We start from the raw sequence: 27,794 nt of genomic DNA on the forward strand, positions 1-27,794 counted from the left end.
TTACATCCCCCTCCCCGCTCTCCCCTTTACCACATCGTGTTCCCCCCCAACACCAACAACATACTGAATCAAGTTGACAACCAACCAAAATAATTGCATATTATTAGGTGTGTGAAAAGTACAAAGGTAGCTTGTAGTAAATAAAAAATGGAATCCCTTCCAGCCCCCAACGTGATGCTGTCAGTGTGAAAAAAAAACCCATGGTGATAATTTGCCAGATGCATAATCGCAACTCTCAACCCTCCAATCCCTCAAATGTTAAAAGCAATAATAACCCCGCACGACCAACCCCAGAAATGTATGTTGTTTCCTTCTCTTCGCCCCCCATCCAACACCAAAAGGCCCGGAGAAAACACATGTCCTACTCCCTCAAACCTTGAGACCCGACCCTGAAAGAATTCACCCAAAAACAATCCACCAGTGTGTCCCCCAATCCCAGTCTTCACCTCCATCCCGACATCCCACCCAGATATCTCCATCTCCTTGCCTATTAGCCACCATGCCAAATATACACCACCACCCTTTTCTCTCCTTCCACCACTCACTGCCCACTATCCCTTCAACCTCCTCCACACAACCTCACCACAAACAACACCAAAAGCCACACTCAAAAACAAACCCGCTTGCAATTCTCTCAAAGCCAACTATGATAATAACAAAGTAGCTAAGTTTTTTTTCCCCCCTCAGGCATGTCTTTTCCCTCCATGCAAAAGCAAAAATAAAAGATGTAATAACCCCCCACTCTCCCTCAAGACTAGGAAAAACAAATCCCAAGAATAACACCACCGCCTTAACCTCCCACCAATCCCGACCCCCAACCCCCCCATGTGCATTTGTTCTTGTTCCTTCCTCCTCTTACCACCCTTCCAAATACCAACCCCCCCTCCCTCCCCCTCTCGAAAACACCATGAGCAAAAGGTAACAACAAGAGTAGCACACAAAGACGCCTCAGTGTAAAAAAAAAAGTGAATAAGAGCCCACCAAAACCCCAACCAACCACCAACACACCACCAATGCAGAAAACAAAACAAAACAAAACAAAAACAAAAATCCCAGTTTCCTCCTCTTTTTTGTTTTCCCCCACCTTCAAAACCCCACAATCAGCCTTCCACCAAACCCATCCATCATCCATCCCCCCTTGATGTTTGCTGTGCAACCCAAAAGTAACACTTGACGCGCCTCCCGCCAGATTCCCATATAACAATGCCCAATTGCCCCACGCCAAGAACCATAAAACACCAAATGTCTTGATCTCCACCTTTTTAAAAACCCATTTGACCAGCGAAAAACCGCCTCATGATCGTACCCCCAATCCGCCGTCCTGTGGTATTGTTGTTGTAGTTGTTGTTGTTGTTGTTGTTGTTGTTGTTGTTGTTGTTGTTGTTGTTGTTGTTGTTGTTGTTGTTGTTGTTGTTGTTGTTGTTGTTGTTGTTGTTGTTGTTGTTGTTGTTGCTGTGCGTGTATAGCTGCACAGAAATCCCCCCCTAGACTGACTCCATCAGAAAAACCTAGATGTTGTGTTGGTTGCAGGGCAGTTTGTATGGAAAAAAATCTTCCACCACCTGATTAACCCCAGACGCTAGCCTGGGGCTTGCTATTGCCCCAACCACCACGACCGCCACCCCAGCCGCCCAGTCCAACATTCCCAGCAGTCTCAGCCGTGGCCGAGGCAGGAGCAAGGGCCGCCCCGTTATCATCAGCACCCCCAACACTGTAACCTTGGCTCAAAGGCGAAGGCAACGGAGTCGTCGACCGTTTGTTCAAAGCCGGGTTCGACGGCGATCCGCCGCTCACCGAAGGGCGAGTCCCAATGGGAGCAACAGACCCCTGGCCGGGCTTACCGCCCTGAGAGGCCTGGCGAGGCGGGGACCCTCCGGGAGAAGAAGCGCTGGTGCGAGTCGTTTGCTGAGCCAGAGGGGCGTCGTACATACCCTTTCCTCCACCGCTGGGGTTCGACTGAGGGCTCGAGTTGCTGTTGGCGCGTGCCTGGTCGTTGCCTCCGGCAGATGCAAGTCCCTGTCCGCCCTCCAAAGGACCCTGGGCGCTGGGATCAATCTGGCCCAAAGAAGCACGGCCGGAATCATACATGGGACCCCCGCCATAGAAGCCGCGAGCCTGGGGAAGAGGGGGGCCACCAGGAAATTCACCCTCGCCGTACAGTGCCTGGCGTTGTTGAGCAATAAGCTTCCGGCGCTCTTCCTCAGGCAGGCTGTTTGGGCTCAAGGTGCGGTCAGGCTTGTTAAACCCAGAAGGATCGACGATGGCAGCTAGAGGAAAAGTTGGCGTTAGCTTATAGTCTCCCAAAATGGATCTTGCCGGGAAGGAACAGTTAGGAAAATAGGTGTAGACAGGGAGATCCGCCCCAAAACATCCTCGTATACACAGTTTAGGAAGCACAGGACCATGTGGCGTCGAACCGCACTTGTGGCACAACACAGTTTGGGGACAGAAGCGGATGAAGCCCGAAAAAGGTGCCAAGCGCTTCTATTTTGTTTTTTTCTGATTTTTTTTTGTTTTGTCTTTGGTGTGATATGGTAGGAAGGTTTCTGATGCTATACAGAAGAGGGCGGCCTACTCCGGTTGTATTGCTGCTCCTGATGGTAATTACGAAGCTCACGCTCCCGCTGAGCAGCCATTCTCCTCTTGGCCTGCATCATCTGCTCCGCCTCGTTCGAGCCGCGCGAGGTCTGGTGCCGCTGCGATGCGTAGAAGTTCTGCAGGTTGGTCGGGTTCTGGTGAGGAGGACCGCCGCGGACATCACCAAAGTCGGCCACGGAGTGGGGACGGGATCCGGGGCCACCGCCGGGAGCACGGGGATCTGGATGATTCAAATGTCAGTGGGTCGGGGCTCATCAGCACTGGCCCGGCCAGCCCCAGACTATACTCACCGAAGCCTGGGTATCTCCTGGGTGCAGCGATCATGTTAGGAGGAACAAACTCACGACGACCACCCACGCCAGGCGCTCCATACATCTTCCCGCTCTTGAGCAGGTTGTCGATGGCACGGTCAACCTCTGCACAGCATCAATGTCAGTGGATATTGCCCCAAGCCCCTATTTTCCATCAAACATTCCACCGTTTGTAGCCACAACAGCATGTTGTTCTTGTTGGATGGGTTGGGTTCGGATGTATTCGTGATGGTAAAGTATAAATCGGCCGTAGAAAAGTGAAGGTTTCAAACATACCCTCGAGCTGGTGGGAAAACGCCGCAGGTTCCTCGCGGGGGATGACCGAACTAGCACCTGCATGGGAGTTGTGTTGTCAGCAAAAGGAACGACGTCTATTAACAATCGAAGCCCAAAAGGGTGAGCGACATACCGGACCGCGCGGGAGGAGGGGTCTGGTGATCCCAGCCGCCACCGACCTGAGGAGGAGGAGCGGGAGGCCATTGCGATTGCGAATTCTCGTAGTATGCCGCCATGGTGTCGAGATGGTGTTTTGATCAGAGGTTCTGGGCCCAAAGGTCGCAGCAAAACAAGCCGGAGAGAAAGTGACGGAGTCCGATCAGGGATTGACTCTGCAACGGTTTTCCAGTCAGTGTCAGTCAGAGATGAATATTTCGCAAGACCGTGTAAACAATCCAGAAACCAAGAAACAAGGTTCGGGAGGCGGGCGACGAGTTCCAAAAAAGTACACGAGTGCCCCAGCAGCCAAACACACACACACACACACACAAAAAAAAAAGAAGCTTCGGGCGTTGTTCCTTCGTCAAGGAGAAGGTGAAGCGCGACTTGCGCAGCTGTCGAGCCGTCAGGGTGAGAAAAATTCGATTGCCGCCCCCGACCGACGGTCGCTTCCTCTTTCGACTGACGGCCTTTGCCGTACAACCAGACACTCGCAACCCAGCACTGGTGACCAGTTGAGTGATCAGACACCACACAGAGCCAGACAGCGTGGACACACACACAACGCCTCAGGCCGCCCGCCAGCTCAGCCCAATTCCAAAGTAAGGCAGGTAGGAATAACCCACCCACCTCTCCTCACCGCATGACAAGTCGACTCGACAAACACAACACAGACAACACAAGACACTCACCAGAGGAAAAAAAAGTCAACTCGCACCTTTCGCTGAAAGGTCCCGGTGTGATTCAAAACTGTTGGCAAGTGGCAACAACACTCAACAGAGCCCCGAAGAGGAGGAGGAGAGGGAAAGAGAAAAAAAAGGTCGCACGCACCCCAACGCGCCAGGTAATTTTAGTCGCTGGCTGAGAGTGGAGGGTTGCGTTAGGATGAAAAGACCGGGGAGATGGAGGTTCTTGGGCCCCGGCGCAAAGGACAGCGGGACGTGGGTCGATCGGCTTGACGTGGGTGGCAGGGGCCTTGTCCAGTGATTATCCCCCTTTCCAGAGTATTTTATATCAATAGGTAGGTAGTTTGCTTGAGAAGCAGTCATCAAGCAGAAGGAATAGGAATGATTCCGCAGTTCTGCAAGCTGCCTGCTGGGATGGTCAGGCAGCTCAAAGGTCTGTATGTAGCATGTCACCTAACAAGGTACCTTACATGTCATGTCATCCACCACCTAAAGCCAGCCCAGGCCACTGCCTTCTTCAGCAAAATCTGCCCTGTCTTACAGGACTGACTGCTCAACCAACAAACTGGAAACTACTTTGGGGAGTATCCTTTGGGATGAAAGCTGGAGGGGCGCCACACGCTGGTTGTCACTTTCTGCAGAAGAACGCTAGCGATGTCCCGATGTCCAGGGTGGCCTGGGAAAGGCTTCCACCATCGAAACGCGATAACGGAGAACGGAAATGACGACGATGAGAAAGTCACGCCAGTTTTCATGAGCGAAACATCGGCAATGTCTATCAGTTGTAACCATGGTCACATACCGAGCTTTTCGTGATGGGGGTCGAATCCATGGGACTGGCCTCGGTGGCTCTCGGAAGGTTTGCACGCTTTGCAACCGAATTCCAATCCATCGAATCTTCAAGGTTCTCCCATCTGAGATCTGCCGAGAAGAGCATCCGCCGTTCGCCTCTCTTTTCTACTTTGATATCAACCTTGGGCACTGCGCACTCTTTCTTTCTTTCTTCTGCTTGATGGGCCCCCAATCATCTCCTGCTCCCACAAGCCTAATTTCATGTGAACCGAGAGGTGACACAAAGGCTGTTGCAACAAAGTGTCAAGAAGGTCCGTCATTGGCACGCCGAGGCTGATTTGAGAAATCGAGAGACGCATCAACTCCAATGAACCCGGGACCTTGGCCAAGCGGGTTCGGCACAAACCAAGGTGGGCACCCGATACCTCCCCGTGATAGCGTCACTGCTTCAGTCCCCGAAAAGGGAAGGCCGCACCGCGAATAGGGGAAGCCGGCGGTCGATGCCGTCCCGGTAAGAGCTTTTGAAGAACTTTGTTGAAGAACTTGCTGTCCCAAACCATGAGCCACTGGACGATCTGGCTTCGCAACACGATGAGCGCTGACAACATGACAGCCGGTATCAATCGTCGAAGTCCCCATCTCTTGCGATGCCTTGATGTTCTACAATCTAAAAATGTCCCAATTACCTAATAAATAGTCCGGGCGCGATTGCGAAATGCGGTGTCATATGGTCCCCGTCTTCAACACTTCCCACTGTTCTCGTTCCCACTCTCGGGAAGGAGTTCCCAGCAGAGTGGTGAACGTTGCGGACCCTACACTAGGAATGGCTCCCTAGCGCCTCCGCAGGGGTCAGTTTGGATCTTGGTAATCGGGTATGATTATAGGGGCTTGGTACTGCTACCTTCTTGTCTCCTATATTATGTCTGTCTCTTCGCCAGTCTGTATCCGGGCCTTTTTGTTATTGTTTTCGGCTTCTTCGGGTTCTGTACCGGAGCCATATTCAGTCTGTCTCTGCTCTGCTCTGCATCGGCGTTACGTTGCAAAGGCGTTTCGAAAGCTTCAGACAGCGGCATGTGGACTTTTTTTATGCCGACTTTCAGGGAAACGTGTGGGGTTGAGTGAGGGGTAATTCAGAGTTCGGACAAGATCGACCCGCCAGCTTTCCCTAACTTCAGCTTCATTTGGAATGCTATACAGAGCGGCATCGGATTGACAGACTTTGGAAGCCCTATCGACATGTACAGCCTGTCCGGAAGCTTTCTTACCCGGTACATCTCTGCAGTAGTCATCTGCTCTATGGACTGGCTAGGCTTGATATCGGACAAAAATGGCAATGGGCTCAAACAATAACCGCCGTCCACAACAGCAACTCAAAATCTATCAGTTGACAGCTGCAAGTTCATACCAACACTTGAGCTTCCCAAAGCCGGGACTGACTAAGCTCGCCGGAATCTCCTGTGGCCTGGTTTGCCAATGGTACTTGGGAGCTTGTCCGAAGGAGCTGCTGTGTTGGGATCTTTGACATCAGGTATCTAACCTCTGGCGGCAGACATTTGTAGAACGACCACACAGCCACTGCTGACATGACTCCCAACAAACTTCAAGTTCCTCACCACAAACCGACCAGGCAGAAATCGTCTGTATGAACTGCTATGTTACGTAGAAGAATCCCGAGAATCCCTAGCGGGCCGATTTGAATTTTTCCCAAGGCGCGCTGTACGCGGCGGTTTTTTTGAAACTCAGCAAGCTTTGCTGACAATTATTCAGGAAACGATGGCTGTGGCCAATATGCGCCAAATTCACAGTCACCCAGGCAAACAGATGGTGTGAGGGGGGAATGCATCACTCGCATCCGTCGCACGACATGTGCATCACGGCCATAGAAAGTCATCACGTTCTATTGACCAATGTCGTGAAATGGTTTGACGACCCACCGCTCCATTTAACGCGCCAACTGTAGGCCCGAGTCCCGTTGTGGGATTCATCGTAACTGCCCGCTCCAAGATGTTGAGGATAAGCGTGGGGTGTAGCTTCGGGGAAGACGAGAGACATTTCTACAGCGTTCTCAGACAATGCCGCCATGGAATACTTAAGACATCACCAGACCGGCACAGCATATATTTCCCCCCAAGCTCGCCCAATGCCGTTACAGAATCGACCGGGTCTGGCCACTCAGCATGCTGTCCTTTACTGCTATTTCGCTCATATCACCAACGGGGGGACGGCCAGGTCACGGTTTCTTCGGCGTTTAGACGGTCTGGTTTGGGCCTCATCGGCCACGCTCCCCGAGAGCGGAAGGTCATTCTTGCACAGTCAGCTTGGCTGCCTTCCAAAAGCTTCCGTGCAGATGGTTCTCTGCATGCCGTCAAACAAGGACTTGGAACTCTTCTGCAGCAACCCCGCAGTGTCACATGCCTATTGGCTAGGTCGTCGATACGGACCGCTTGGACGTTGTTGACTTTTGGCATCATATCGAAACGGATCAGTTACACTTGCCTCAAAGGCCGAGGACCGGCGTGGTCGCGTGGTCGGCTTTATATCTGGCATGTATGAGCTTTGCTCTGGTATTGCAAATTTTGAATCGTGATGGGCATCAACCACGAAGCTTCCCGTGTGCTTCTAGATGTATCTATGCTTCGGGATCGCATAGCCAACTCATCCGGAACTGGGACACATGAACACCTATGCTACTGCGTCCCAGTCATACCAGTTGTCGGGGCAGCACGACCTCGTCAGTTAACCTACTGTGCCCTGAACGTGGGTATACAACAGCCACATGGCATCGAAGTCCATGGTCGATGCCCGAGATGGTGTTTGATCTACATGATCTCCGTAAAACATCAGTCAAGGAAGCGGCGGCAACTGTCAATAGAACAATATGACACGCAAATGTCTCCGGTCTCCCGGTTTCCATATCAAGCAAGTATGACAATGGCCAGCAAACAGCTCGTGTTTGTCTGGTGGGGGGTTGGAACTTTGGGGGCCAAGGTGACACAGATGGTTCCTGTCAAGGCTTGAGATTTTCTCCAGTCTAAATGTGAACGCCCAAGGCAGATAGGTAGATATTGACTGTAACCAGATGAGATGGTTGGTCTTGCCGGCCGGGCAAGAATCTCACCGAACCCCGGTTCACATACCAACAACGGAGCGGCCCGCCTCCCGGTCCTGCTCCGGGCTTTGGAGAACACCAACCCCCTAGCATCACGCCACCAGACCACCACCACGCCCATCCTCACCCCTCCAACCCCGGAACAACCCCATACCCAACCCTCGAACGCCCCTTCCCCCTCCCCACCTTCCTCACCCTCACCTCCCCGCACAGGTCCGTCCTTTCCACATGAGTCCCCCCACAGGGATACACCTCCGCCCCAACAATCCTCACAACCCTCCACCTCCCCCCGTCCGTGTTCTCCGGCTTTACCACCTCCCCATCCTTCCCCCGGGGTATCAACCTCTCCAACCCCTCCCGTCTGAAATCCTCCTCATCCCACCACTCAACCTCAACCGGCATCTTCGCGGCCAAAAACTCATTGACTTTCTCCTGGATCGGCTCCTTCCATTTAGAGTCTATCAACCCCATAAACTCACACGCTGCCGAGTCCGGGAAATGGGAAGCCTTTAGCTCGTCAAAGTCTTCGATTTGGGACTCGAGGAGGTGCCGGACTGCGGAGCCGAGGACGTGACCGGCTGTGTGGAGGCGGGAGTGGTAGTTTCTTAGGTTGGCGTTGATCGTTTGGGTGATTTGGTCTCCTGGGGTGAATAGTGGCCGTTCATCAGGTGGGGGGACAGAAGGGGCAAAAAAGCCTAGGTGGAGGACTTGTGAGGGGTTGGTGATTGAATGGCGGGCGGAGATGACGGAGAAGGCTACCGAGGGGGGGGAGGTGAGGGTTATGTGGCCTTCGTCTGAGGGCTGGCCACCTCCCTGCGGGTGGAAGATTGTTGAGGGGAAGGTGAGGACGAAGGCGTTGGTGGGGGGGGGGGATTTGAAGAGGGATTGGTCAGGGGCGGGAAGGGAGGAAAAGGGGGTGATGGTGAGGAGGGTTGTTGTGTGGGTTGCGAGGGAGGCGTCGTGGTGGAAGAGGAGCTGGGTTGGTGGTGGTGGGGTGGACTGCAAAGGGGGTGTTAGTGAGTTGGTGGAGGGGAGGATGAGGAGGGACTGACCATTCTGTAGGCTGATACCCTGAAAGAGCAGATTTGGAAGTGGTAGGTGGGTAAGTTGTGATGAGATATTGATGTAATATTTGAGATGGCTGCAAGCCGGTTTTTATTCACTGAAAGCGATGCGTACAGGGACCTGTGGCATTGAGATAAGAAAGCAAGTCTAGGCAGTCTACCACGCCCTTGCATTGACAAGGTGTGACGGTGACGAATGCCCTGGAAGAGTAAAGTATCAGCCCTGGCAGGGTTTGGATATGAACCAACAGAATATGACTTTGCAGGTAGCGGAGATTTTGAGGTGGAAATAAACAAGGGAATATGCAGGAGTTTGAACGAGGATAACGGCGGACTGAAAGAACTTGTGTTCAGTGTGGGTTAGGGTTTGGTGAGGCAGGTCGGTTTCAGTGTTGGGTACCACGTCGTGAACAAAATGACAGAGATTACCTCCTTTAAAAGGCTTATGGGCTATATTCGAAGGCTTAATCATGAAATTCACATGAAACTTGTCTCTTGACGCCTAGTCGTTGTATTTAACACATGCTTATTCTCTTTCAACACCTCCTAACTACCTTATCTTGTAATACCTTCAACCATCATTCAAACATCTGTTCGTTGTATTCTCATGCTTATTGGTTACCATTTAAGACCTATTCAAAAAGAGTAAGGCCTTTTGACTGTCTTCAGAGGCCTAGCTATTAATATAGATGTAAGGGTCTGTTTCTTGTCTTTAAAGACCTCATACCTATCTCTGTAGGTGTACTCACTCTCTTTGAAGCCATATCAATGATACTTTAAGCCTTGACACAGTGTTCTGTCGCAAGTTGGCATGGCTCCAAGATAGGATGAGGTGGAGCGAGACTGTGAAATTAAGACCCAACTGAGGCTTCGCTATAGACCAACTATTCCAGTTCTCAAACTTCCAACTACTTCTCTTCCTCTTTCTCCAGCACAAAATTCGCCACCCAAACATCCATTGCACAGGCGTGGGGAATAGTGTCATCACCGCACCGGCTCATCCTCCGCCTATCATCGAGAACCAGCTCTTGAGTAGCCGCGTTCAGCAGAGCCTGCACCAAACCCTCCTTCTTGGTGCCTTGCAGTCCCAGCTCGTTGAACTGCTCCCTAAATAGGGTTGAACGAGCCCATGTGACATCGACAACTCCATCGATCAACTCTCCATCCGGCACCGTCTCCGCCTCCTTTTCCAACGCCCACCCCGTCTCCTCCATGGCCTTTTTTATCTTTGGAGGAGTGCCCAAAAACGTCACGTGGCCCGTGGTGTCCACGCCCTTCTTCTGCCTCTCCTCCCCGACTGCAGCCATCGCAAGCGCGGCGAACACATGCGACCGTGCATACTTGTTCGTGGCACGTAGCGCATGCTCGACAACAAAAACCCTCTTCACCCTCCCCTTCAACTTCTCAAGTGTGTTTTTCAGGACGTCCACCGAGTCCAAGTACCAGACGGAATGGAAAAACACCGCTACATCCCACTTCTTGTCCTTGTCGTCTCCGTCGTCGAGGAACTTGATCGCGTCCGCATTGTGGAAGGTGACCGTGTTGGGATTCCGTTGAGACACGGCGTGCTGATGATCACCCAGAGTCCACGGAGAGGGGTAGAAGTTTTCGGTATCTTGCACGTACTGCTCCAGCGAGCACACATATGAGTCAGGTGCGGGATCGAGAGCGTCAATGTGACCATTCCGAGACTTGATGTGTTGTGCTAAACAGTCCGTGACGGCGCCCATGCCGCAGCCTATTTCCAATATTTGGAGTGTGTTCTTGGGTAAGTAGTTAAGCATTTCGTAGACGTGCGTGGCTTGGGTTGAGTGCTGGTACCATGAGAGGTAGGGAGTCTGATGGCGGAGCCTGAATGCATATCTGGATTTAGAGCTCGAAGCACCGCTCATACTGCAGAGTGATATTGAATGAGTAGCCAAAAGAGAATGATGGGAATGATGGGAGTGATGATGATGATGATGATGTTGTTGTTGTTGTTGTTGTTGTTGTTGTTGTTGTTGTTATTGTTGTTACAACTGTGGGAAGAGGAGGAAGCAGGAATTAAGACCTGGTGCTGAGGAGCTCTTTCTTTCTCTCCTTCCTTACTCCTTAGGTCCTGCTTTCAGCCATGCGGCAGTGGCTGGGCGACCTGGAAGTGACCGTGTGAGGGAAGTGACCGTGTGAGAAAAGCGAGAACCAATGGTTAAGTTCAGCTACGCATAACAACCACGGCAAAAGTCGAAAGGTTCAAAAGACAGTCAATACGCCTTCGAAGATATCGCAGTCTCTGTATTTGTCCACAGCGTGTGATGGGGCCAGATCAGGAATGCGGACAGGGGAACTGACATTCAAAACGTTGTGTGGTTTATGCTTCAATGTGGTGGATGCGGCGTCGGTAGCGTCCCTGGAGCACATCAAGGTTGTTAACGCCATCTCTATTTCCTGTCCACATCGTGCCTCATAAGTGCTCATCCACACTCCCGATAAACACTTAACCTCCCAAACCCAGCCCGCTTGGCTCAGTGGTAGAGCGTGTCACTAGTACAAAGTCAAACCCACCTTGTCTTCAACACACAAGGACAATGACAAGGTCATCAGTTCGATTCTGATAGTGGGCAAATCATCTTTTTGTTTTGCTACTCCCTTTCCTACTCCCTTTCCTACACCCTTCCTTTTTCACCAAGCATCACTTACTATTCCTTCCCATCCAAAACCTCCCCAACGCCTTTCACATTGCTGACGAGATCAACCCCCGACCCCATCGCCTCAGCCGTCACCCTCGCCGGTATAACCCCGCTCTCATCTTTAAACCCACCCGCCTGCCGTTCAGCAAGCTTCTCAACCTCTTCGTCTTGCTCCTCGGCAGGGATATACCCCCTCAACACCCCCTCCACATAACTGCTCGGCACCCCCTCCCTCAGCGCATCATCAATCCCCCTGTTCATCCTAACAATATACTCCTCCCTCGGTTTAAACCCCCCCTTGTCCCTCTCAAAGTCAATGTAAACTAACGCCTCCCTCTCCTCCCCCTTTCCCTGTTTGTCCCCATCCCGTTCCCAAAACTCGATCGTTAATTCCCTCTTCTCATAGGCGTAGGGGACTCCCTCGTTGATATCCAGCATCTCTTCGTCTTCGGGTGTGAGAGCGTAGGTCAACCCCCAGACTTCAGAAGGGGGCGAGGGTGTCGGGACGTGGGCGATGTTGGCGTAGCCGCGCGAGTTGATGAACCATTTGTGCTGGCGGAGACGTCCTATCCCTAGGTAAGGGGAGGAGGGGCAGCGGCGGGACATTTGGTCCAGCCAGAGGTTGGAGCCGTAGCCAAAGTAGAGTTTGTGGGGGGCGGTTGTTGTCGACATTGTTGTTTTGTTTGGGGGATGATAGTGATGGGTGTGGTGAGGGGGTGTTGATCTGGTCCTCTTGAGTCGAGGGTTGTGGGTAGGTATGGAGTGAGTCAGTTAGAATGAGTGTAAAGAAACAGCAGTAATGGGTAACGTGAAATTTCAGCTCATTTTCTTTGAGATCTGCAAGTGAGTAACAGCTCAAGGTGAAAGGAATAAGCGGGGTTTATTAATGCGCAATAGATATTGGAGGCGGATTGCCCGTTTGCCAATCATTTATACCCTAACCCTGGCACTTACACCCCTTCGACAGCCCCTTTTCTGTGAATCTTGAACCCCTGAGTAAGAACAGCCAAGAGTTCCACGAGGAGCTCAAACGAAGAGAATATACACCAGCAGCACCGAGATGCGCTGGCAACATGTGCAACATTACCCCTCCGTATGTGCACACAGCTCCCCCCGAACGTCCCCCTTCTCCATCATCCGTCCACAACTCCCCTAAGCCTCCCCAGCAACCTCCTCCCTCGCCAACCCCTTCCTCCTCGCCTCATTCAACGCCTTCAACTTGGCTGTCCCCAGCCCAGCCACGCCATCCTTCTGGTTATCCCCCAACCACGGTTTCTTCGAATCCCCCAAAATCGTCCCCGCCAAAAAGTACACCACCATCCCAAAGATGATCAACACAAACGCAATCGGGTACATCCAGTGAATGGTATACCCAAACACCCTCGTCCCGATAATCACACCCCAAAAGTTGGCCGTCAGCAGGTTCACATCAAAAATCGCCGCACTCCCCATCCGCAAGATCAGCGGAACGAGCGAGTAGAAAATGAACAAGCAAAACGTATAACCCACCAACCACCCCGCCACATCCCCGTTCCACGTCGCGCCCGCAAAGCTACTCCGATCAAAAATAGCCGCCTGCACCCCGTTGATGCACACCCCGAAAATGCCCAGGAACGAAAGAACCTCGTACATTGGCCTTTTGGAAACAAACCACTCCTCGTAGACATTCGTAATGCCGTAGAGCGTCGCCCCCAGCAGACCAAAAAGATCGCCCTTGATCATGTCCTTGCCGTTGCCGCCGTTGGTGCCGTTGATGTGATCGCTGGCGAGGAGGACACCCATGCCGCCGCAGCAGATGAGGATACCGGCGATTTGAACGGGTCTGTATCTGACCTTGAGGAAGAAAAATGACAGGATGACCACGCAGACGATGGCCCAGAAGTTGAGGAGCTGGGCAGACAGGATATTGGTGTACTCGTATGCCAAAACAGTGAAGTAATTTCCCTGGACGTCAAAGAACGACAGGATGAAGTACTTCCAGCCGTCGCGCCACAGGATGGAGCGGTATTTGGCCCAGCCATGCTTGTAGATGGTGTATGGGAGGTAGACAATTGTCAGCAGGGCGTAGTTGAAGAGGGTCTGGAAGGCGGGGATGATGGTGTTGACGGAGCTCAGGAACGAGGTGAAGGTGTTGGAGCCGGTGATGCACAGCGCCAGGATTTGACCCAGAGCGATGATGGCCCAGAAGTCGACGGTCAAGAGGTAGGAGTACCACTTGACCTCCTGGTTTTCGAGGTGCTTGAGGCCAGCGGCCACGGCGGCGGACTCGGAGTCGCTATCAGTTGTGTGGCCCTCGACACTGATTCTGGTGGTGGTGGCATGGGCGGTTGTCCCGTAGTCACCGGTGCCGTCTGTCTTGGCCATGACAGGCTCGACGGCCGTGTGAATGGTGGCGTTGTTGTCGTTGTTGTTCTCAGACATGATGATCTTGTCTTAATCTCTTGTTTGTTCTAGAAAAGTAGTAGTACTCTTCCACTTGAAGGTTTGGCTGTCTGATATGTGTAGTTAAATTTAGATTACGCAGAGAGAGTGTATATCTTCTCTGAATAAGTCTTTCTTACGTCCCCTCGAGCAAGCGCAAAGACTCAAAGTCGCCTGCCGTGAAGTTACTGATGTTTGGCTCGACGCATCAACCAGTGCGCCGAGAAGCTGAGAAAGTCGAGGGGCGCTTTGGAGCGGGAAAAGCACATGTGTTATTCGGTGAGATGTTGGAGGGGCAAGGGGCAAAACAACAGACGGTCAAATTCTCGTCGTGGGTTGTTCTGGTTTTGAATAGAGGTGAGTGAGATCAAGCTGATGCTTCAACAGCTCTGAGAAGGTAAAACCAAGAGAGAAAAAAAAAGACGACTTCTGGCGGGGCTTGTTATCTCCCGCAAGAATTGATTATCGATTCTTGGCAAGCAAGCCACAGTGAGTTGTTGATCGGAGGGGTGGGCGGCAACGCTTGAAAATATTTGCGAAAAAAACCGTTGAGTGGAAGGAGCCCAGCGGGGCCGGCTTGACGTCCGTTCAAGTTCGCCGGAATTTGACTTGGCACCCGCGGCGGAGGTGTGGGGGCCTCAAAAGCGGGGCACTCGGCAGACCCAGTTTCGGTGGGCCTGCCGGCGGGAAGCACTGCATCTTTAGTCAATGTTCTTTCTACACATATAGCTAACACGACCTTTGCATGTGTCTGATGCCAATGCTTGTCCTGAATCGGGTTGCCGGCTTTAGACTCTAATGTCTGGATCAGTCTCTGATGTCGTCCAAACAAGCTCCTCCGGGCTGACACTGTACTCTAGGAATATCGGTTTGGTTGCCATATCTACCTCACCTCAGCAAGTTTGCCGACTACTTCGAGATGTGAGGGTGTATCGCTGATAAGTCGGGTATGCTTTTGTCCCGGACTTATCGACAACTTCCCAGTCAGCGCAACTGCTCATGCTTACAAATGAGATACCTGATGAATTGACAGTATAAAATGCTCGAAACAAGGTGCAGAATTCGGCAACCTCACATCCACATCTTCACCTCGCCTTCAGAATTCTCTTTCTGCTCTCCATAATGGCCCCTTCTGCTTACAACAAGCTCCAGAACAAGCATGTTCTCATCCTTGGAGGAAGTTCAGGGCATGGTTATGCCGTGGCAGATGGCTCTCTCGCTTCTGGAGCCAAGGTCACCATTTCCTCCTCTTCTCAGACCAAAGTTGATGCTGCCGTTTCTCGTCTGAAATCAGACTACCCCTCCCAAACAGACACGATTGTCGGCTTCCCCGCTGACCTCTCCAACCCAATCACGGTGGAAGACGACCTTGATGTCCTGTTCAAGAAAGCCGAGTCTACCCACGGTACCATCCGCCATGTCGGTGGAGGCCGTTCTCACAACATCTCACATGCGCCTCGTCCTTCCCATCATCCTTGGTAAAGTCGCATCTCGATACCTGCCCAAGGAGAACACTTCCAGCATCACCATCACCAGCGGGTCTGTGACAAAGAAGCCGGCGAAAGGGCGGACCCTGATGAGTTATTATGGCGGCGGACTCTCCACTTTGGCCAAAGCGCTCGCTGTTGATCTCGCGCCGATCAGGGCGAACGTGGTTCAACCTGGCTATGTCGAGACAGGACTCTGGACGGAAGAGCAGAAGGCATCCACGGCCAAAGCTGTCGCCAAATCAACGCTCACGGGGGTGCCCGCTAAGGGCGAAGATGTTGTGGAGGCGTATCTGTGGTTGATGAAGGACAGCAACGTGACTGGAGCAACGGCGGAGACGGATTCTGGTGGGCTGTTGGCTTAAGATGGTCGAATTGATGTTGATCTGCGGTTGGATGTATTTGAAGGGAATGTTCTCTTGCCAATATGCACAAGTTCTGTCGAAAAGTGTCAGCTGTCATGTGAGATTGATGGAAGGGGTAACCTGCCCCAGATTCAGGATGGGATTGTCAACGTTTCAGAGAAAGACAAGAGTTTCCATGTTCCAAGGGTAGTATGTCAATCAGGGCGATCATTCAACCTTTTTTCGACCATGAAGCCCGGGGCCGTATCTTGAAGAACTCTCAACTTGCATCACTTGGTTTTTGGTACTTCGTGAACCTTTCGAGCTCTATCAAGATAGATCTATTACAAGTTGAAGTCATCGAATTGTCTCGTGTTGGAGCTGACGTGGCTTACACGAGCTCGTTTAAGTGTTCTCCACGTGCAGGGTTCGTATTGACATTCCGCCCAGCCAACTGCTCCTTCCTACCATCAGTTGGAATGTTGCTCCTTCGTTCCTTCCCCCTGATCTTGAGGCCACCGGGTATGACGTCCCCAAGATGGCGGAGCTTTGTAGGTACGGAATGCCCGGCCAAGGCGCGCGTTTGTCTGCGACGTCCCTGTCAATTGGCACAGAATAATGGGTTTGGGATTCATCACCTGTTTGCACCACCATGACACAACCGTTCGGGAGACAACCCGAGGAGCGCCTTCTTCAAGACCCAGTCACTCTGCTTCTGTTATTGTACCCCTGGTCTTTCAAGGCTACTGGGTGCTGCCGAGGGTATTACCATCTCAACAAGTTGCCATACGGCCGGTGCAACGAAGCGTCTCACAACCAAGACAGTACACACCCGCCACCTGCCTGTCTTTTCAAGTCTGGCGGTCTGGCTTCTCTGTCGACGAGATCTATTTGCCAGCGGCTGGGGGCTTTTGTTTCATCCAGGAACTTTTCATCTGATTTTGTCGCCAACTTAAACGTCTTCCGGAAACAGTTCTTTTCACTCACAACCAAGCCAGGTTGACGATATCTCCTCTGCAGCGCGGGTAGCTGCAAGTCTCCTGCATCATCTCGATTTCGCCCTCCTGACCGAGACTGCCTCACTTCTGCTTGCATTGGAGACTGCTGTCAGTTCCCTGTGTCACCAGTGCCTCTCGTCAGCGGCCACCCGAACAGCACACACAAAGTAAGTGGACCCATTTCCCTGCCCGATCTTCTTCACCCCCCAAATCTCCCGCGTAACTACCTTCCCGGTCAGTTTCATCATGTTGCTCGACTTTCTGTAACTCACTATTATCGATCTGCACGTCGATGGACCCCTCCCCCTCCTGGCTTGTACACCCGCACCTCATCATACCCGTCTGATATATCGACGCAAAACTTGCCATCTGACCAACGAACCAGTCACCACTTGGAATCCAAATAACATGATCCTATCACCCTCAGGAAGTCCTGGCCGAGGAGACCGACCTGTCTCAGACATCTTAGACTCGCCCATAACCAGATCACCGCCGCCGCCACCGCCGCCACCACCGCCGCCTCGGAAAGAGTTCAAAGCCTACGGTCAAGACTACCAGTACGCCGAAACTTGGTCCAATCCGCTTCCAGAGTTTATCGTTCACAACCCTGGTACCAAGAACGACGACCCCGGTGCGCTAGAAGCAGGAACGGCCGGAGTTACGGGGGAAATTGGAGCAACGACCAGAGCGGGGCCAAGACCTGAGAGTCTCGACGGCACTCAAGATACCAGTGCCAGCATGGATTACCAGGGGAATATTTCGCATCATCGTCCCGACACTGTTGGGTCTAAGGGATCCGTCATGAGGGAAGCGGTCTGGGTACCGCCATACGAGAAACCCTGGTACAGAAAGCTCACCCACCTTCAATGGCTCATCGCCACCGTTACTGTTCTCGGCATCCTTGCGGTTGTTCTTGCGATTCTGGGAGCGATGGGTATTCTCACCGGGACAGCGTAAGCAAACAGTTTCTCGGGTTGCATTATTTGTTCGACCTGCTAACATGGTGTTCTCAGTGGTACTCAGTCGACCTCGGGCGCTGGCAACAGCACAAGCAGTGGCGCCTCAACATCATCTTCAACAACATCATCATCACCAGCTCGACCAAGCCCAACAGTAAGTACTCATCTCTTCAGGAACATCTGCCTTTCAAAAAGCTGACACTGGGGAGTCACAGAATCTCGACAACTTTTGCAAAGACTCGGGTTCGTTTCTCAAAGACGTCGGCATCTACAGCATCCAAGTCGATGGTACGACGAACTGGGAGCAAGGATTTGATTCGGCCACCACGGCGGAACTCTGCTGCAATGCTTGCTTCGAAGCTTCGAATTGTGCCGGCTGGTTACATACCGGCATCGACTTCACACCCTGCACGCTTTTTTCTCTCAAGGAGGGCATTTTCGACGAGGCAAAGGATAAGGACAAGTGCCCGAGGGGTCAGGCGAACGAGATCACTTTTAAGGAGGATAACGCGAAGAAGGGTGCCTCTGCGGCAAGGGGACCTTGTAGCAACGGTTTCAAGTTCGGCTAGAGGGTTTTCCCATTCATGTTATTTTGCTGTTGAGTAGTATGTCTTGTAATTTTGGCGGAGAGGGGTGGTGGTTAGTTGGATGGTTATTTGTTACTCTTTTTGTTCACTCTCGCTCAAGGGAAAGGGAAGGAGGCGAGGAGATATTCCCCACGAAAGCCAGATCAATGATAGATATGTATGACATGTAAATGGGAAAAATGAGAGCCATTTTGGGGAGGGGATTATAGAAATTCAATTCTTGGAGAGATGTTTTGATGGGTTCTATGTATATACTTCGACGTTGCGTTGAATAGCATTCTTTGTGACTGGCATGGGCATCAAGGCGTGAACACATTCAACATGATCCAAAACAAAACCAAAATACTGAGCATATGTACAAACATAAAAATAAACATTTCTTTTTTTTTTTCCCCAGAGGGAAAAAGCCTGTCTATTTCGCCGATTATTTCACCAGTTTCCTTTCACACCAAACCAATGAATCCAACGAGACCGTCCGTTATGTATGATGGGGAAGCAAACAAGAAAGAACCAAAGACAAGAAAAAAGGAGAACGCAAAACTTTGGAGAGAAAACTCTAAAATCTTCATGGCTTTTTTGCATTCCTGGTTTGCTGTGTGTGTGTTCCTGTACCTGTTCCGACCATCCCGACCCTTAGCCACCCTTGCAATTAGCCACTTACACCTATCGTGTCCTCCCCTATTCTAAAAAAATTGTATCCCAGGGATCGATTTAAAGGCGAAGAAGCTTAACGGCCTGCTGCTCAATCGTCCCCTCAGTAGGGAAACTCATCTCCTCCAGGCCCTGGGCATACGGCGTGGGCACATCAGCACCAGTGACTCTGGCGGCGGGGGCGTCCAAGTAGTCAAATCCATACTCCATCGTCAACGCCAAAATCTCAGCACTGACGCCAAAAGCAGGGAAGCCAGACTCGACGGCCATCAGACGGTGCGTCTTCTTGAGCGACTTGATGATCGTCTCAATATCAAGAGGCTTGATCGACCGGAGGTTGATAACCTCGACATCAACACCGTACTTCTTCTTGAGGTTCTCAGCCGCAACAAGGGACTGCCCGACGCAGCGGGAGAGGGTGACCAGAGTCAAATCCTTGCCGGAGCGCTCAATCTTGGCCTTGCCAAAGGGGATAACAAAGTCGTCCTTTTGAGCCTCGGCCGACATGGGGAAGGACTGGCCGTACATGAGCTCGTTCTCGAGGACGACGACGGGGTTGGGGTCGCGGATGGCAGCTTTGAGGAGGCCCTTGGCGTCTTCGGCGGACCAGGGGGAGACGACCTTGAGGCCGGGGATGGAGCCATACCAAGCAGAGAAGTCCTGGGAGTGCTGGGCGCCGACGCCGGCGGCAAAACCGTTGGGTCCGCGGAAGGTGATGTTGCAGGGCTGGATGCCGCCCGACATGTAGAGGGTCTTGGCGGCCGAGTTGACGATTTGGTCGATGGCCTGCATGGCGAAGTTCCAGGTCATGAACTCGCACTAGACATTGAAGGTATTGTTAGCGTATGTAGTAGGGCTAATTGAGTTTGGCATTGACAATTTTTGACAAGCTGTGGTGGTGGTGGTGTGGTGCAGTGACGGTGATGCGCGCTTGTGGTGGGGGGATGCGGTGCAAAGGCGGGATGCTGCTGCAATGTGAGGCACTTACAACTGGGTGCAGACCGCTCAGGGCGGCACCGATGGCCAGACCGGCGAAGCCGGACTCGGTGATGGGTGTGTCGATGACACGCTTCTCGCCGAAGCGGTCCAGGAGGTTCTTGGTGACCTTGTATGCGCCATTATACTGGGCAACCTCCTCGCCCAGGATGAAGACCTTGTCGTTCTGCTCGAGCTCCTCGGCAAGCGCCTCGTTCAGGGCATCGCGGACTGTGTACTCCTTGACGCCGGAGGCGTCGGCATATGTCCGTCTTTGTACGCCGGGGATGACGGCGGCCCTGGAGAGGAATGGCGATGCGGTGGCCGGACGGAGGGCGGAGGTCCTCGCCGTGGCAGCAAGGCGAGCCGCTGGTCGGAGATAACGCGACATGACTTATTTTTTGATGGGGAAAAAAAAGGAATCCACAGGGGCACTAAGTCGCAGGAGGGGAGGGCGGGCTTTGAGTGCTGAGCTCGCTCGATGTCGAAGGGCCCGCTCGGAAGAGGTTGAGGCACAAACGAGTGCAAGATCCGCGAGGTCCGGAGGAGGAGGGAAAAGTGGTGATGCAAGAGGTGAAGTGAAGGTCAGCGCCAGAGGGAATTTTTTTGTCCTTTCACCTAATCGATGGAAGCTTGGGACAGCTCAGTCGGACTCTGGAGCGTTGAACCCCAACGACAAATTACGCGCTAGCTCAGGATCGGCTTAGTGAGCTGAATCCCTGTCCCTGTTCTGGTCCGCGCTCGGGAGCTTGGCCGGCCAAACCCACGCCAAACCTTCCACTTGACAGCTCCCAGGGGTCCACAGAAGCTGATGCCCAGTGGGGTGTTCAAACACTTGTCATGATGAGATTGATAACTCCGAAAGCACATATAAATTGGAAATACTGACATGTTGGTATTTGCATTGATGCGGAGCAGTTCGTAACGTTGGGAACGACCCCGGAGTCCTCCCTCCCGGGCATCCGGTGTGCATTCACGCCCGCCGCGATATCCTTTTTTTTCCGGGGCTTACCTGAGTGTTACAGCGACCGGCCAAGCAGCGTGAGATTGGGTAACCAGATCTGAAATGCAGTGGCCGCAGGACCCGTAACGGAGAGCTTCGATGCAAAGTTCGACCGAGAAAATGCTGACAAGTCAAAAAATACAAGATGCAAAGGACGAAGGTGGCTTGGGTTCAAACGAATCAAATGGTATTATATATACAACGAATGCCGAGCCAAGCCGGGTGCTGTCAGAACCCTGGATGACAACCTCCCATACTCGGTGACTATTATAAGCAATTACAGATTTTCTATATCTCCAATCCAGAGGGCCGTTTCCCATCCTTTTCATCCGCTTCATTACGCGGCCCTAGGTCATCCAGTCGTGTGTCGAGATCTTCATGCGAGGGTATCTTTTTAGTTGAGGGGCTTCTGGCCGATCATGAGGTACATTGGGGTGAAGAGGTCCTTCTTGGCACCGGCGACGAGACCATCGGCACCCTTGGCGAGGGCATCGGCCGTCTTCTTGGTACCCTTGGGCGCAAGACCGACCATCTCCAAGAAGCCGGTGAAGACGTGCACGGCACGGCGACCGGCCTTGGTCATGCGGAGGACGGTGAAGAGATCAAAGTACGACTGCATGTACTTGGTCTCACCAGCAATACCCCAGTACCATGGGATAGGGTCGTCACGCTTGGCAAGATCCTCGTGGTGGAGGAGGTTGAAGCCAGCATCCTTCATGGCCTGGATGCCCTCGGAGATGGTGACCATGTTGGAGATACCGTCACCCTCCTCGATGGCGAGACGGATATCCCTGTGCTCGAGGTTGTTGTTGTCGTACTTGTCGGTCATCAACCACTCGTACACACCGAACTTGCCGCCGGGCTTGAGCACTCTGTAGATTTCGCTATAGACGCCAACAAGCTTGGGGGCGTGGACGGTGGCCTCGATAGCGTAAACGGCATCGAAGGAGTTGTCAGGGAAAGACATTTGCTGATACGAGTTAGCACCGTTGCCAGGTAAACGCGACTCCGGAGCCTTGACGTACCATGAAATCACCCTTGACATATTTGAGCTGGCCAGAGAGCCCCTCCTTGACGGCGTACCGGGTGGCGCGCTCAATCTGGTAGTCGTTGTTGTTGAGACCGGTAATGTGGCAGTCGGTAAACTTGGCGATCTCTCTGGCGGGACCACCAATACCGCAACCAACATCCAGAACCTTGTCACCGGCCTGGATGCCGATCTTCATGGCGAGGTAGTGCTCGTGACGAGCAATGGCCTGGTAGAAGCTCTCGCCGAGAGAGTAGCGGCAGAAGTGGAAGGACTGGCCCCAGCCATACTCATACAAATCGGTGGCCAGGTTGTAGTAGTGTCTCGTCAAAGTCGCGTACTCCTTGGTGCGGGCCTGGATAGGGGTATGGTCAGTACGCGTCTGGAGCGCAAGGTGAACAGCTGATGGGACCCACTTCTCTGTCGGCGTCAGTCTCGTTCTCAGCGGTCTTGTTGTCGAAGTGCTTGAAGTACTCGTCAACGGCGACCTTATTGGCCTCGGTGTCCTTGGAAAGCATGGCAGCGAAACCACCCTTGGCCTCGGTGGACTTGCCGTGCATGGCCTTCATGAACTCGGCATCGCGCTTGTGGTCCTCCTTCTCGAGGGCGATTTGGTTGGCGGAAACCATGTTGAATGTTGAATTAGAAGGGAGTGAATAGAATAATTAAACCGAGTACTGTTGGAAGAAGCAGACAGGGAGAAGGAAGATGCGCAGAGACAGGGACAACGGGATGATGTAGCGGTGGGCAGGCCTCTAATTTATGTAGGGAAAAAGTTTCACGGCCCCTTATTGAAAAGAGCACATGGGGTCGACAGGCCAGCAATCTCCCGGCGCGCTGGAGGGGCGGTAGCTGCCACTGAAGCCCCACAGCAAGATCCATCGGATCCAGGAACAAGCAGCGGGAGAACTCGAAAACGCCATATCATTGGTCAATGGATGCACTAATGCCGAATACGGCAACCATTTGGAAGTTGTTCTGCTGTGAGCCAAGCACAACAACCCTCTGATCAATTGCATGTGCTCACGCAACTCGACCCCCTTATTCGCACCCGTACTCGGGTGTAAAGGCATACAACAGCGACTACGATAATTCTGTGGAGTTTGGAGCCTCTGGTGGACATATTGACATATCAGACTAGCAATGCGTGGCCAGCGAATACGCATTGGTGTCTTGACTGACAGCTATGCTATGCGGTATGCAGCTGGAGGCGGTATGGCTCTCGCCTAGCAACGGTTGCTGTCAGTTGGTAAAGGTATCACAAGAAGCGGTAAAGCATTGACGTGCTTCCTAGAACATCTTCTTCGCTTCGACAGGCTTCGAACTTCTACAAGGGAGTGAGAAGAGAAATCCAGAGCATGTTATCTTGTTTATCGAGATACTTTGTTGATACTGAACATTGAAGTGCGAAATGTGCATCATGCGATGTGGAGGTTCGCGAATTTTGCGAATACGAATACGCTGCCAATAAACTGTTAGAAAGCTTTGATCACGGCCCTCAGCCACAGCTTGTCGCAATGTGTGGCCACCGATAAGACTTTTATCGGCATTCTCAGAACCCCTGCCAAATTTCCAGCCACAACCCGACATCACGTCTATTCATCAGCCTTGTCATCGCTTGCGTTTTTGCTGCAACATCACATCACCCCACGTCGCGCAGATTTATCATTGACCTCGTTTCACTCTCCAACCTTTGCCATCGCGATACCCGATACCCGATACTCATTGCGAAATACAGTGAAAATACATTAATCGACACGTGCGACAGCGGCAAGAGACCGATCAAGATGCCACCACAAATCAAACAAGACCTGAACCGTTCTGGTTGGGAGTCCACCGACTTCCCCTCCGTGTGCGAAAACTGCCTGCCTACAAATCCCTACGTAAAGATGCTCAAAGAAGACTACGGCGCCGAATGCAAACTCTGTACGAGACCGTTCACCGTCTTCAGCTGGTCCGGCGAGGGCCGCGCCCACGGTCGCAAGAAGCGCACCAACATCTGCCTGACGTGCGCCCGCCTCAAAAACGCTTGCCAATGCTGCATCATGGACTTACAGTTTGGCCTACCTATCGTCATCAGAGATAAGGCACTCGAGCTCATCGCGCCGGGGCCCCAGAGCGAGATCAACAGGGAATATTTTGCGCAAAACAACGAGCAGGCCATCCAGGAAGGGAGAGCAGGGATCGAGGCATACGAGAAGACTGATGAGAAAGCGAGAGAGCTGCTGAGGAGGCTAGCACAGAGCAAGCCCTACTTCAGGAAAGGGAAAGAGTTGGATTCGGAGGGCAACGCAGTGTCCGGGGGGCCTTCGGGGAGCGGGAGCGCGACGGGTGGAAATCCGGCCGTTGGAGCCGGGCTTGGCGGTGCTGGACCGATCCGAACACGAGATTCAAGAGCGGCAGCTGCCGTGGGAGCGAGACCAGGAGGTGGGAAGAGGGGACCAATCCCTGCGAATGCCCCTCCACCTGGGCCCAGGGACTGGATGCCGCCTTCGGATCCGACCATCATGTCGCTCTTCGTCACCGGGATTGAGGACGACCTTCCCGAATACAAGATTCGGGACTTTTTTAAGTCCTTCGGAAAGATCAAATCCCTGGTGGTGTCGCATATGACCCACTGCGCTTTTGTCAACTACGAGTCTCGCGAAGGAGCCGAGCAAGCAGCGATTGAGTGTAAGGGGCGCGCGGTGATTGCCGGCTGTCCTCTTCGAATCCGATGGAGCGTCCCGAAGGCTATTGGAAATATGAACAGGGAGGAGCGTGGACAGATGCTGCGCGATGGGCGATCTGCCTTCCCTGAGGCCAAGAGGAAGGCCAACCCAAAAGCTATTGAAGGAGGAAGTGGTCAAGAGCAGGGTTCCTCTGCTCATGGTCAAGAACAGGGTGGACTGCTTGTTGCGCCACCTCCAGGACAGGATGATGTTCAATATGCTAGTCTCGCTGGTAACTAGGGAGGAAAAGTCTTTTGTTTCTGATTTCGGCAAGGCGTTTGGGAGGCTATCATTGCCACGGGATAGTTTAGGGTACGGGAGATACACCACTGCATCTGCATCATGTCATGTTATGCTATTGTTACATTGTTGTACACTGAGGGGTATCATAGACGGCTATTCAATACAAGGCGAAACAAAATCGCCAATACGCCGACATCTTTACGCATTTGCTCCTGTCCACACATCAACCTCCACTATATCTCAGAGCAGCACTTGACCCCAACCCTTGGGTTCTTGTTTGCAAACTTGATAGACTCGTTGTCGCCTCTTTCAGTGTGTTCGTGAATCCGGAGCTCTATGTGGTGTGGTTAGCGCCACTCTTTTACTTGAGGGTTGTCGCAAGGGCATTTACTGTATGTGTTATCCTCCTGCTTGATACCCTGTACAACGTTGGCCTTCAAGAAAGCGGCAACCTCGTCGGCATGCTTCAAAGCGGGTTCGATCGAGGGGTCCGAGGGAGGGAGGGTGGCCTTGTCCCGGAAGGCATTACGAATCGACTCGCGGGCACCGGTAAGCATTCGAGTATCGCCTGACAAATAGACTTGTTAGCTAGGCGCACATGTACAAAAAACCCATGGACAAGACATACCTTCAAAGGCAATCCTCGCGGCGCGCAGGAGGTTTCTGTAGGACTGGATGGCGGCCATTGTGATATAGAACAGTTGCTGCTCAACTCGGACAAGAGGAACAGTTCGAAAAGATCAAGAACTGCTTCAACATTGCCTGCCCATTGGAAACACCCGAATGGCCTGGAACAACGAGGCTGATGGGGATGTGGACCTGCATTTCCAGTGCATATGATTGGCCACACAGAACTTAAGGTGGGTCTTCAAAGTGAACGGCCCAAAAATAATCCAGAAGTTCACCAAAAAAAAAGTGCCCCTCCACCACAAGTCAACTTTGGATCTCTCCAACAGCCTGTCGCTTTTGCAGAACCAAACACCGCAAAAATGGCCACTCCCATCGTTGTACCAACCCCTCTCCTCGCCCTCCCTGAGGGCTGGACTGCCGAGAAGGACATCAAGACCGTCGGCAAGCTCAGCGGTGCCACCCAGCGCACCCTCGAGCCCGTTGGTCCCTACTTCCTAGCCCATGCCCGCCGTGCCCGCCACAAGCGCACCTTCTCCGAGGATGACCGCATCCAGGCTCAAGAAAGGGCTAAGAAGGTCGAGAACGATGAGGATAGCGAGATCAGCGAGCCCGAGGATCCTATGATGCTCGCCCGTGATGCCAAGGACTGGAAGGTTGGTGGTTCACTTGTCTGTGGTCAAAATAGAATGGCACTAACCCGATTTTTCTCCAACATAGCAACAAGACCACTACAAGGTTCTCGGTCTCTCCAAGTACCGCTGGAAGGCTACCGAGGAGCAGATCAAGCGTGCCCACCGCAAGAAGGTCCTCAAGCACCACCCCGATAAGAAGGCCGCCGCCGGTCGCACCGACGACGACAACTTCTTCAAGTGCATCCAGAAGGCCACCGAGGTTCTCCTCGACCCCACCAAGCGCCGCCAGTTCGACTCCGTCGACGAGGAGGCCGATGTCGAGCCCCCCACCAAGAAGCAGCTGCAGAAGGGCAACTTCTACAAGCTCTGGGGCAACGTCTTCAAGTCTGAGGCCCGCTTCAGCAAGATCCACCCCGTTCCCATGCTTGGTGACGACAAGTCCACCAGGGAAGAGGTCGAGAACTTCTACAACTTCTGGTACAGCTTCGACTCCTGGAGGTCGTTCGAGTATCTCGACGAGGATGTTCCCGATGACAACGAAAACCGTGACCAAAAGCGCCACACCGAGCGCAAGAATGCCAATGCCCGCAAGAAGAAGAAGGCTGAGGACAACGCCCGTCTCCGCAAGCTTCTCGACGACTGCTCTGCTGGTGACGAGCGCATCAAGCGTTTCCGCCAGGAGGCTAATGCCGCCAAGAACAAGAAGCGTCTCGAGAGGGAGGCTGCTGAGAAGAAGGCTGCTGAGGATGCTAAGGCTGCCAAGGAGGCTGCTGAGAAGGCGGCTAAGGAGGCCGAGGAGAAAGCCAAGGCTGACCGTGAGGCCAACAAGAAGGCCAAGGAAGCGGCCAAGAACGCCGTCAAGAAGAACAAGCGCGTTCTCCGTGGCTCAGTCAAGGACGCCAACTACTTTGCCGAGGGTGATGCTTCTCCTGCCACTATCGATGCCGTCCTCGGTGACGTCGAGCTCATCCAGGGCAAGATGGAGCCTGAGGAGATTGCCGCTCTTGCTAGCAAGCTCAACGGCCTGAAGGTTGCTGATGAGATAAAGAGTGTCTGGAAGGCCGAGGCCGAGAGGCTCATTGGTGCTGGCAAGATCAAGGATGGCGAGATCAAGGCTTTCACTGCCTAGATGTGGTGTTTATAAGCGTTCGCGCATGAGCATATGGAGGTGGGGATGATACCATGATGACTGATGGATAGACAAATAGATGGCTTGGCCAATAGAGCGAAGACAGTACCTAATATTTGACTACCATACTTGTGCTACAAAAGAAAATGATGGACATGGAATTTGATCTAACAGGACCTGTATTTCCTTCCATTCGTGGCCTGGCGTCCTGCCCTTTCGACAAGAACCAAGAATCGCAAGACCAGACGACCCCTGAAAGCCTCCGCCACTTCGAGCCCGGGCAACCTCACTGCTACCACTGCTGCTACTGCTGCCACCGCTAGTCCCGACATTTTC

At 52.7% G+C, this 27,794-nt stretch overlaps 13 protein-coding genes and 1 non-coding gene across 14 annotated transcripts; 5 read left to right on the plus strand and 9 right to left on the minus strand.

The window, feature by feature from the left end:
* Window positions 1-505: 505 nt before the first annotated feature.
* Window positions 506-3,421, minus strand: QC763_115730 (uncharacterized protein; the record flags this gene model as incomplete). Its single annotated transcript, XM_062908148.1, has 6 exons — window positions 506-1,341; window positions 1,435-2,267; window positions 2,576-2,818; window positions 2,943-3,014; window positions 3,186-3,242; window positions 3,319-3,421. The coding sequence occupies 5 exons, from the start codon at window positions 3,419-3,421 to the stop codon at window positions 1,567-1,569; spliced, it is 1,176 nt and encodes a 391-aa protein (XP_062771191.1). The 3' UTR covers window positions 506-1,341; window positions 1,435-1,566.
* An 83-nt stretch (window positions 3,422-3,504) lies between these two features.
* QC763_0018470 (uncharacterized protein) lies at window positions 3,505-4,393 on the minus strand (the record flags this gene model as incomplete). The annotated part of the gene is made up of 2 exons (XM_062905358.1): window positions 3,505-3,517; window positions 4,176-4,393. 2 exons carry the CDS (start codon window positions 4,391-4,393, stop codon window positions 3,505-3,507), a joined length of 231 nt encoding a protein of 76 aa, XP_062771192.1.
* Window positions 4,394-7,767: 3,374 nt separating this feature from the next.
* Window positions 7,768-9,290, minus strand: QC763_115750 (uncharacterized protein). Its single transcript, XM_062908149.1, has 2 exons — window positions 8,984-9,290; window positions 7,768-8,930 (listed from the first exon to the last, which is right to left on the minus strand). The coding sequence occupies exons 1-2, from the start codon at window positions 9,167-9,169 to the stop codon at window positions 8,055-8,057; spliced, it is 1,062 nt and encodes a 353-aa protein (XP_062771193.1). The 5' UTR covers window positions 9,170-9,290; the 3' UTR covers window positions 7,768-8,054.
* Window positions 9,291-9,903: 613 nt separating this feature from the next.
* Window positions 9,904-12,333, minus strand: QC763_0018490 (uncharacterized protein; the record flags this gene model as incomplete). The annotated part of the gene is made up of 2 exons (XM_062905359.1): window positions 9,904-10,888; window positions 11,672-12,333. 2 exons carry the CDS (start codon window positions 12,331-12,333, stop codon window positions 9,904-9,906), a joined length of 1,647 nt encoding a protein of 548 aa, XP_062771194.1.
* QC763_0018500 lies at window positions 11,486-11,595 on the plus strand. Its single transcript has one exon. It is a non-coding gene; the product is annotated as a tRNA-Thr (tRNA).
* A 480-nt stretch (window positions 12,334-12,813) lies between the features above and the next one.
* Window positions 12,814-14,082, minus strand: QC763_115780 (uncharacterized protein; the record flags this gene model as incomplete). Its single annotated transcript, XM_062908150.1, has 1 exon — window positions 12,814-14,082. One exon carries the CDS (start codon window positions 14,080-14,082, stop codon window positions 12,814-12,816), a length of 1,269 nt encoding a protein of 422 aa, XP_062771195.1.
* Window positions 14,083-15,025: 943 nt separating this feature from the next.
* QC763_115785 (uncharacterized protein) lies at window positions 15,026-15,934 on the plus strand (the record flags this gene model as incomplete). Its single annotated transcript, XM_062908151.1, has 2 exons — window positions 15,026-15,487; window positions 15,567-15,934. Exons 1-2 carry the CDS (start codon window positions 15,205-15,207, stop codon window positions 15,932-15,934), a joined length of 651 nt encoding a protein of 216 aa, XP_062771196.1. The 5' UTR covers window positions 15,026-15,204.
* Window positions 15,935-17,319: 1,385 nt separating this feature from the next.
* Window positions 17,320-18,696, plus strand: QC763_115790 (uncharacterized protein; the record flags this gene model as incomplete). Its single annotated transcript, XM_062908152.1, has 3 exons — window positions 17,320-17,864; window positions 17,925-18,024; window positions 18,080-18,696. The coding sequence occupies 3 exons, from the start codon at window positions 17,320-17,322 to the stop codon at window positions 18,437-18,439; spliced, it is 1,005 nt and encodes a 334-aa protein (XP_062771197.1). The 3' UTR covers window positions 18,440-18,696.
* Window positions 18,697-18,805: 109 nt separating this feature from the next.
* Window positions 18,806-20,474, minus strand: PDB1 (pyruvate dehydrogenase E1, beta subunit; the record flags this gene model as incomplete). The annotated part of the gene is made up of 2 exons (XM_062908153.1): window positions 18,806-19,927; window positions 20,097-20,474. 2 exons carry the CDS (start codon window positions 20,472-20,474, stop codon window positions 19,169-19,171), a joined length of 1,137 nt encoding a protein of 378 aa, XP_062771198.1. The 3' UTR covers window positions 18,806-19,168.
* A 312-nt stretch (window positions 20,475-20,786) lies between these two features.
* QC763_0018550 (uncharacterized protein) lies at window positions 20,787-21,045 on the minus strand (the record flags this gene model as incomplete). Its single annotated transcript, XM_062905360.1, has 2 exons — window positions 20,787-20,917; window positions 20,973-21,045. The coding sequence occupies 2 exons, from the start codon at window positions 21,043-21,045 to the stop codon at window positions 20,787-20,789; spliced, it is 204 nt and encodes a 67-aa protein (XP_062771199.1).
* A 435-nt stretch (window positions 21,046-21,480) lies between these two features.
* On the minus strand, window positions 21,481-22,895 carry ERG6_1 (Delta(24)-sterol C-methyltransferase; the record flags this gene model as incomplete). The annotated part of the gene is made up of 3 exons (XM_062908154.1): window positions 22,530-22,895; window positions 22,112-22,468; window positions 21,481-22,056 (listed from the first exon to the last, which is right to left on the minus strand). Exons 1-3 carry the CDS (start codon window positions 22,740-22,742, stop codon window positions 21,481-21,483), a joined length of 1,146 nt encoding a protein of 381 aa, XP_062771200.1. The 5' UTR covers window positions 22,743-22,895.
* A 1,005-nt stretch (window positions 22,896-23,900) lies between these two features.
* Window positions 23,901-25,064, plus strand: SLT11 (Pre-mRNA-splicing factor slt11; the record flags this gene model as incomplete). The annotated part of the gene is made up of 1 exon (XM_062908155.1): window positions 23,901-25,064. The coding sequence occupies one exon, from the start codon at window positions 23,901-23,903 to the stop codon at window positions 25,062-25,064; it is 1,164 nt and encodes a 387-aa protein (XP_062771201.1).
* A 36-nt stretch (window positions 25,065-25,100) lies between these two features.
* MZM1 (Mitochondrial zinc maintenance protein 1, mitochondrial) lies at window positions 25,101-26,108 on the minus strand. The gene is made up of 3 exons (XM_062908156.1): window positions 25,696-26,108; window positions 25,459-25,635; window positions 25,101-25,401 (listed from the first exon to the last, which is right to left on the minus strand). The coding sequence occupies exons 1-3, from the start codon at window positions 25,751-25,753 to the stop codon at window positions 25,301-25,303; spliced, it is 336 nt and encodes a 111-aa protein (XP_062771202.1). The 5' UTR covers window positions 25,754-26,108; the 3' UTR covers window positions 25,101-25,300.
* Window positions 25,726-27,562, plus strand: zuo1 (Zuotin). Its single transcript, XM_062908157.1, has 3 exons — window positions 25,726-25,927; window positions 25,984-26,350; window positions 26,415-27,562. The coding sequence occupies exons 2-3, from the start codon at window positions 26,057-26,059 to the stop codon at window positions 27,456-27,458; spliced, it is 1,338 nt and encodes a 445-aa protein (XP_062771203.1). The 5' UTR covers window positions 25,726-25,927; window positions 25,984-26,056; the 3' UTR covers window positions 27,459-27,562.
* The last annotated feature ends 232 nt before the right edge of the window (window positions 27,563-27,794 follow it).

Source organism: Podospora pseudopauciseta, chromosome 1 (assembly GCF_035222475.1).
Source record: "Podospora pseudopauciseta strain CBS 411.78 chromosome 1, whole genome shotgun sequence".
Classification (NCBI taxonomy): domain Eukaryota; kingdom Fungi; phylum Ascomycota; class Sordariomycetes; order Sordariales; family Podosporaceae; genus Podospora; species Podospora pseudopauciseta.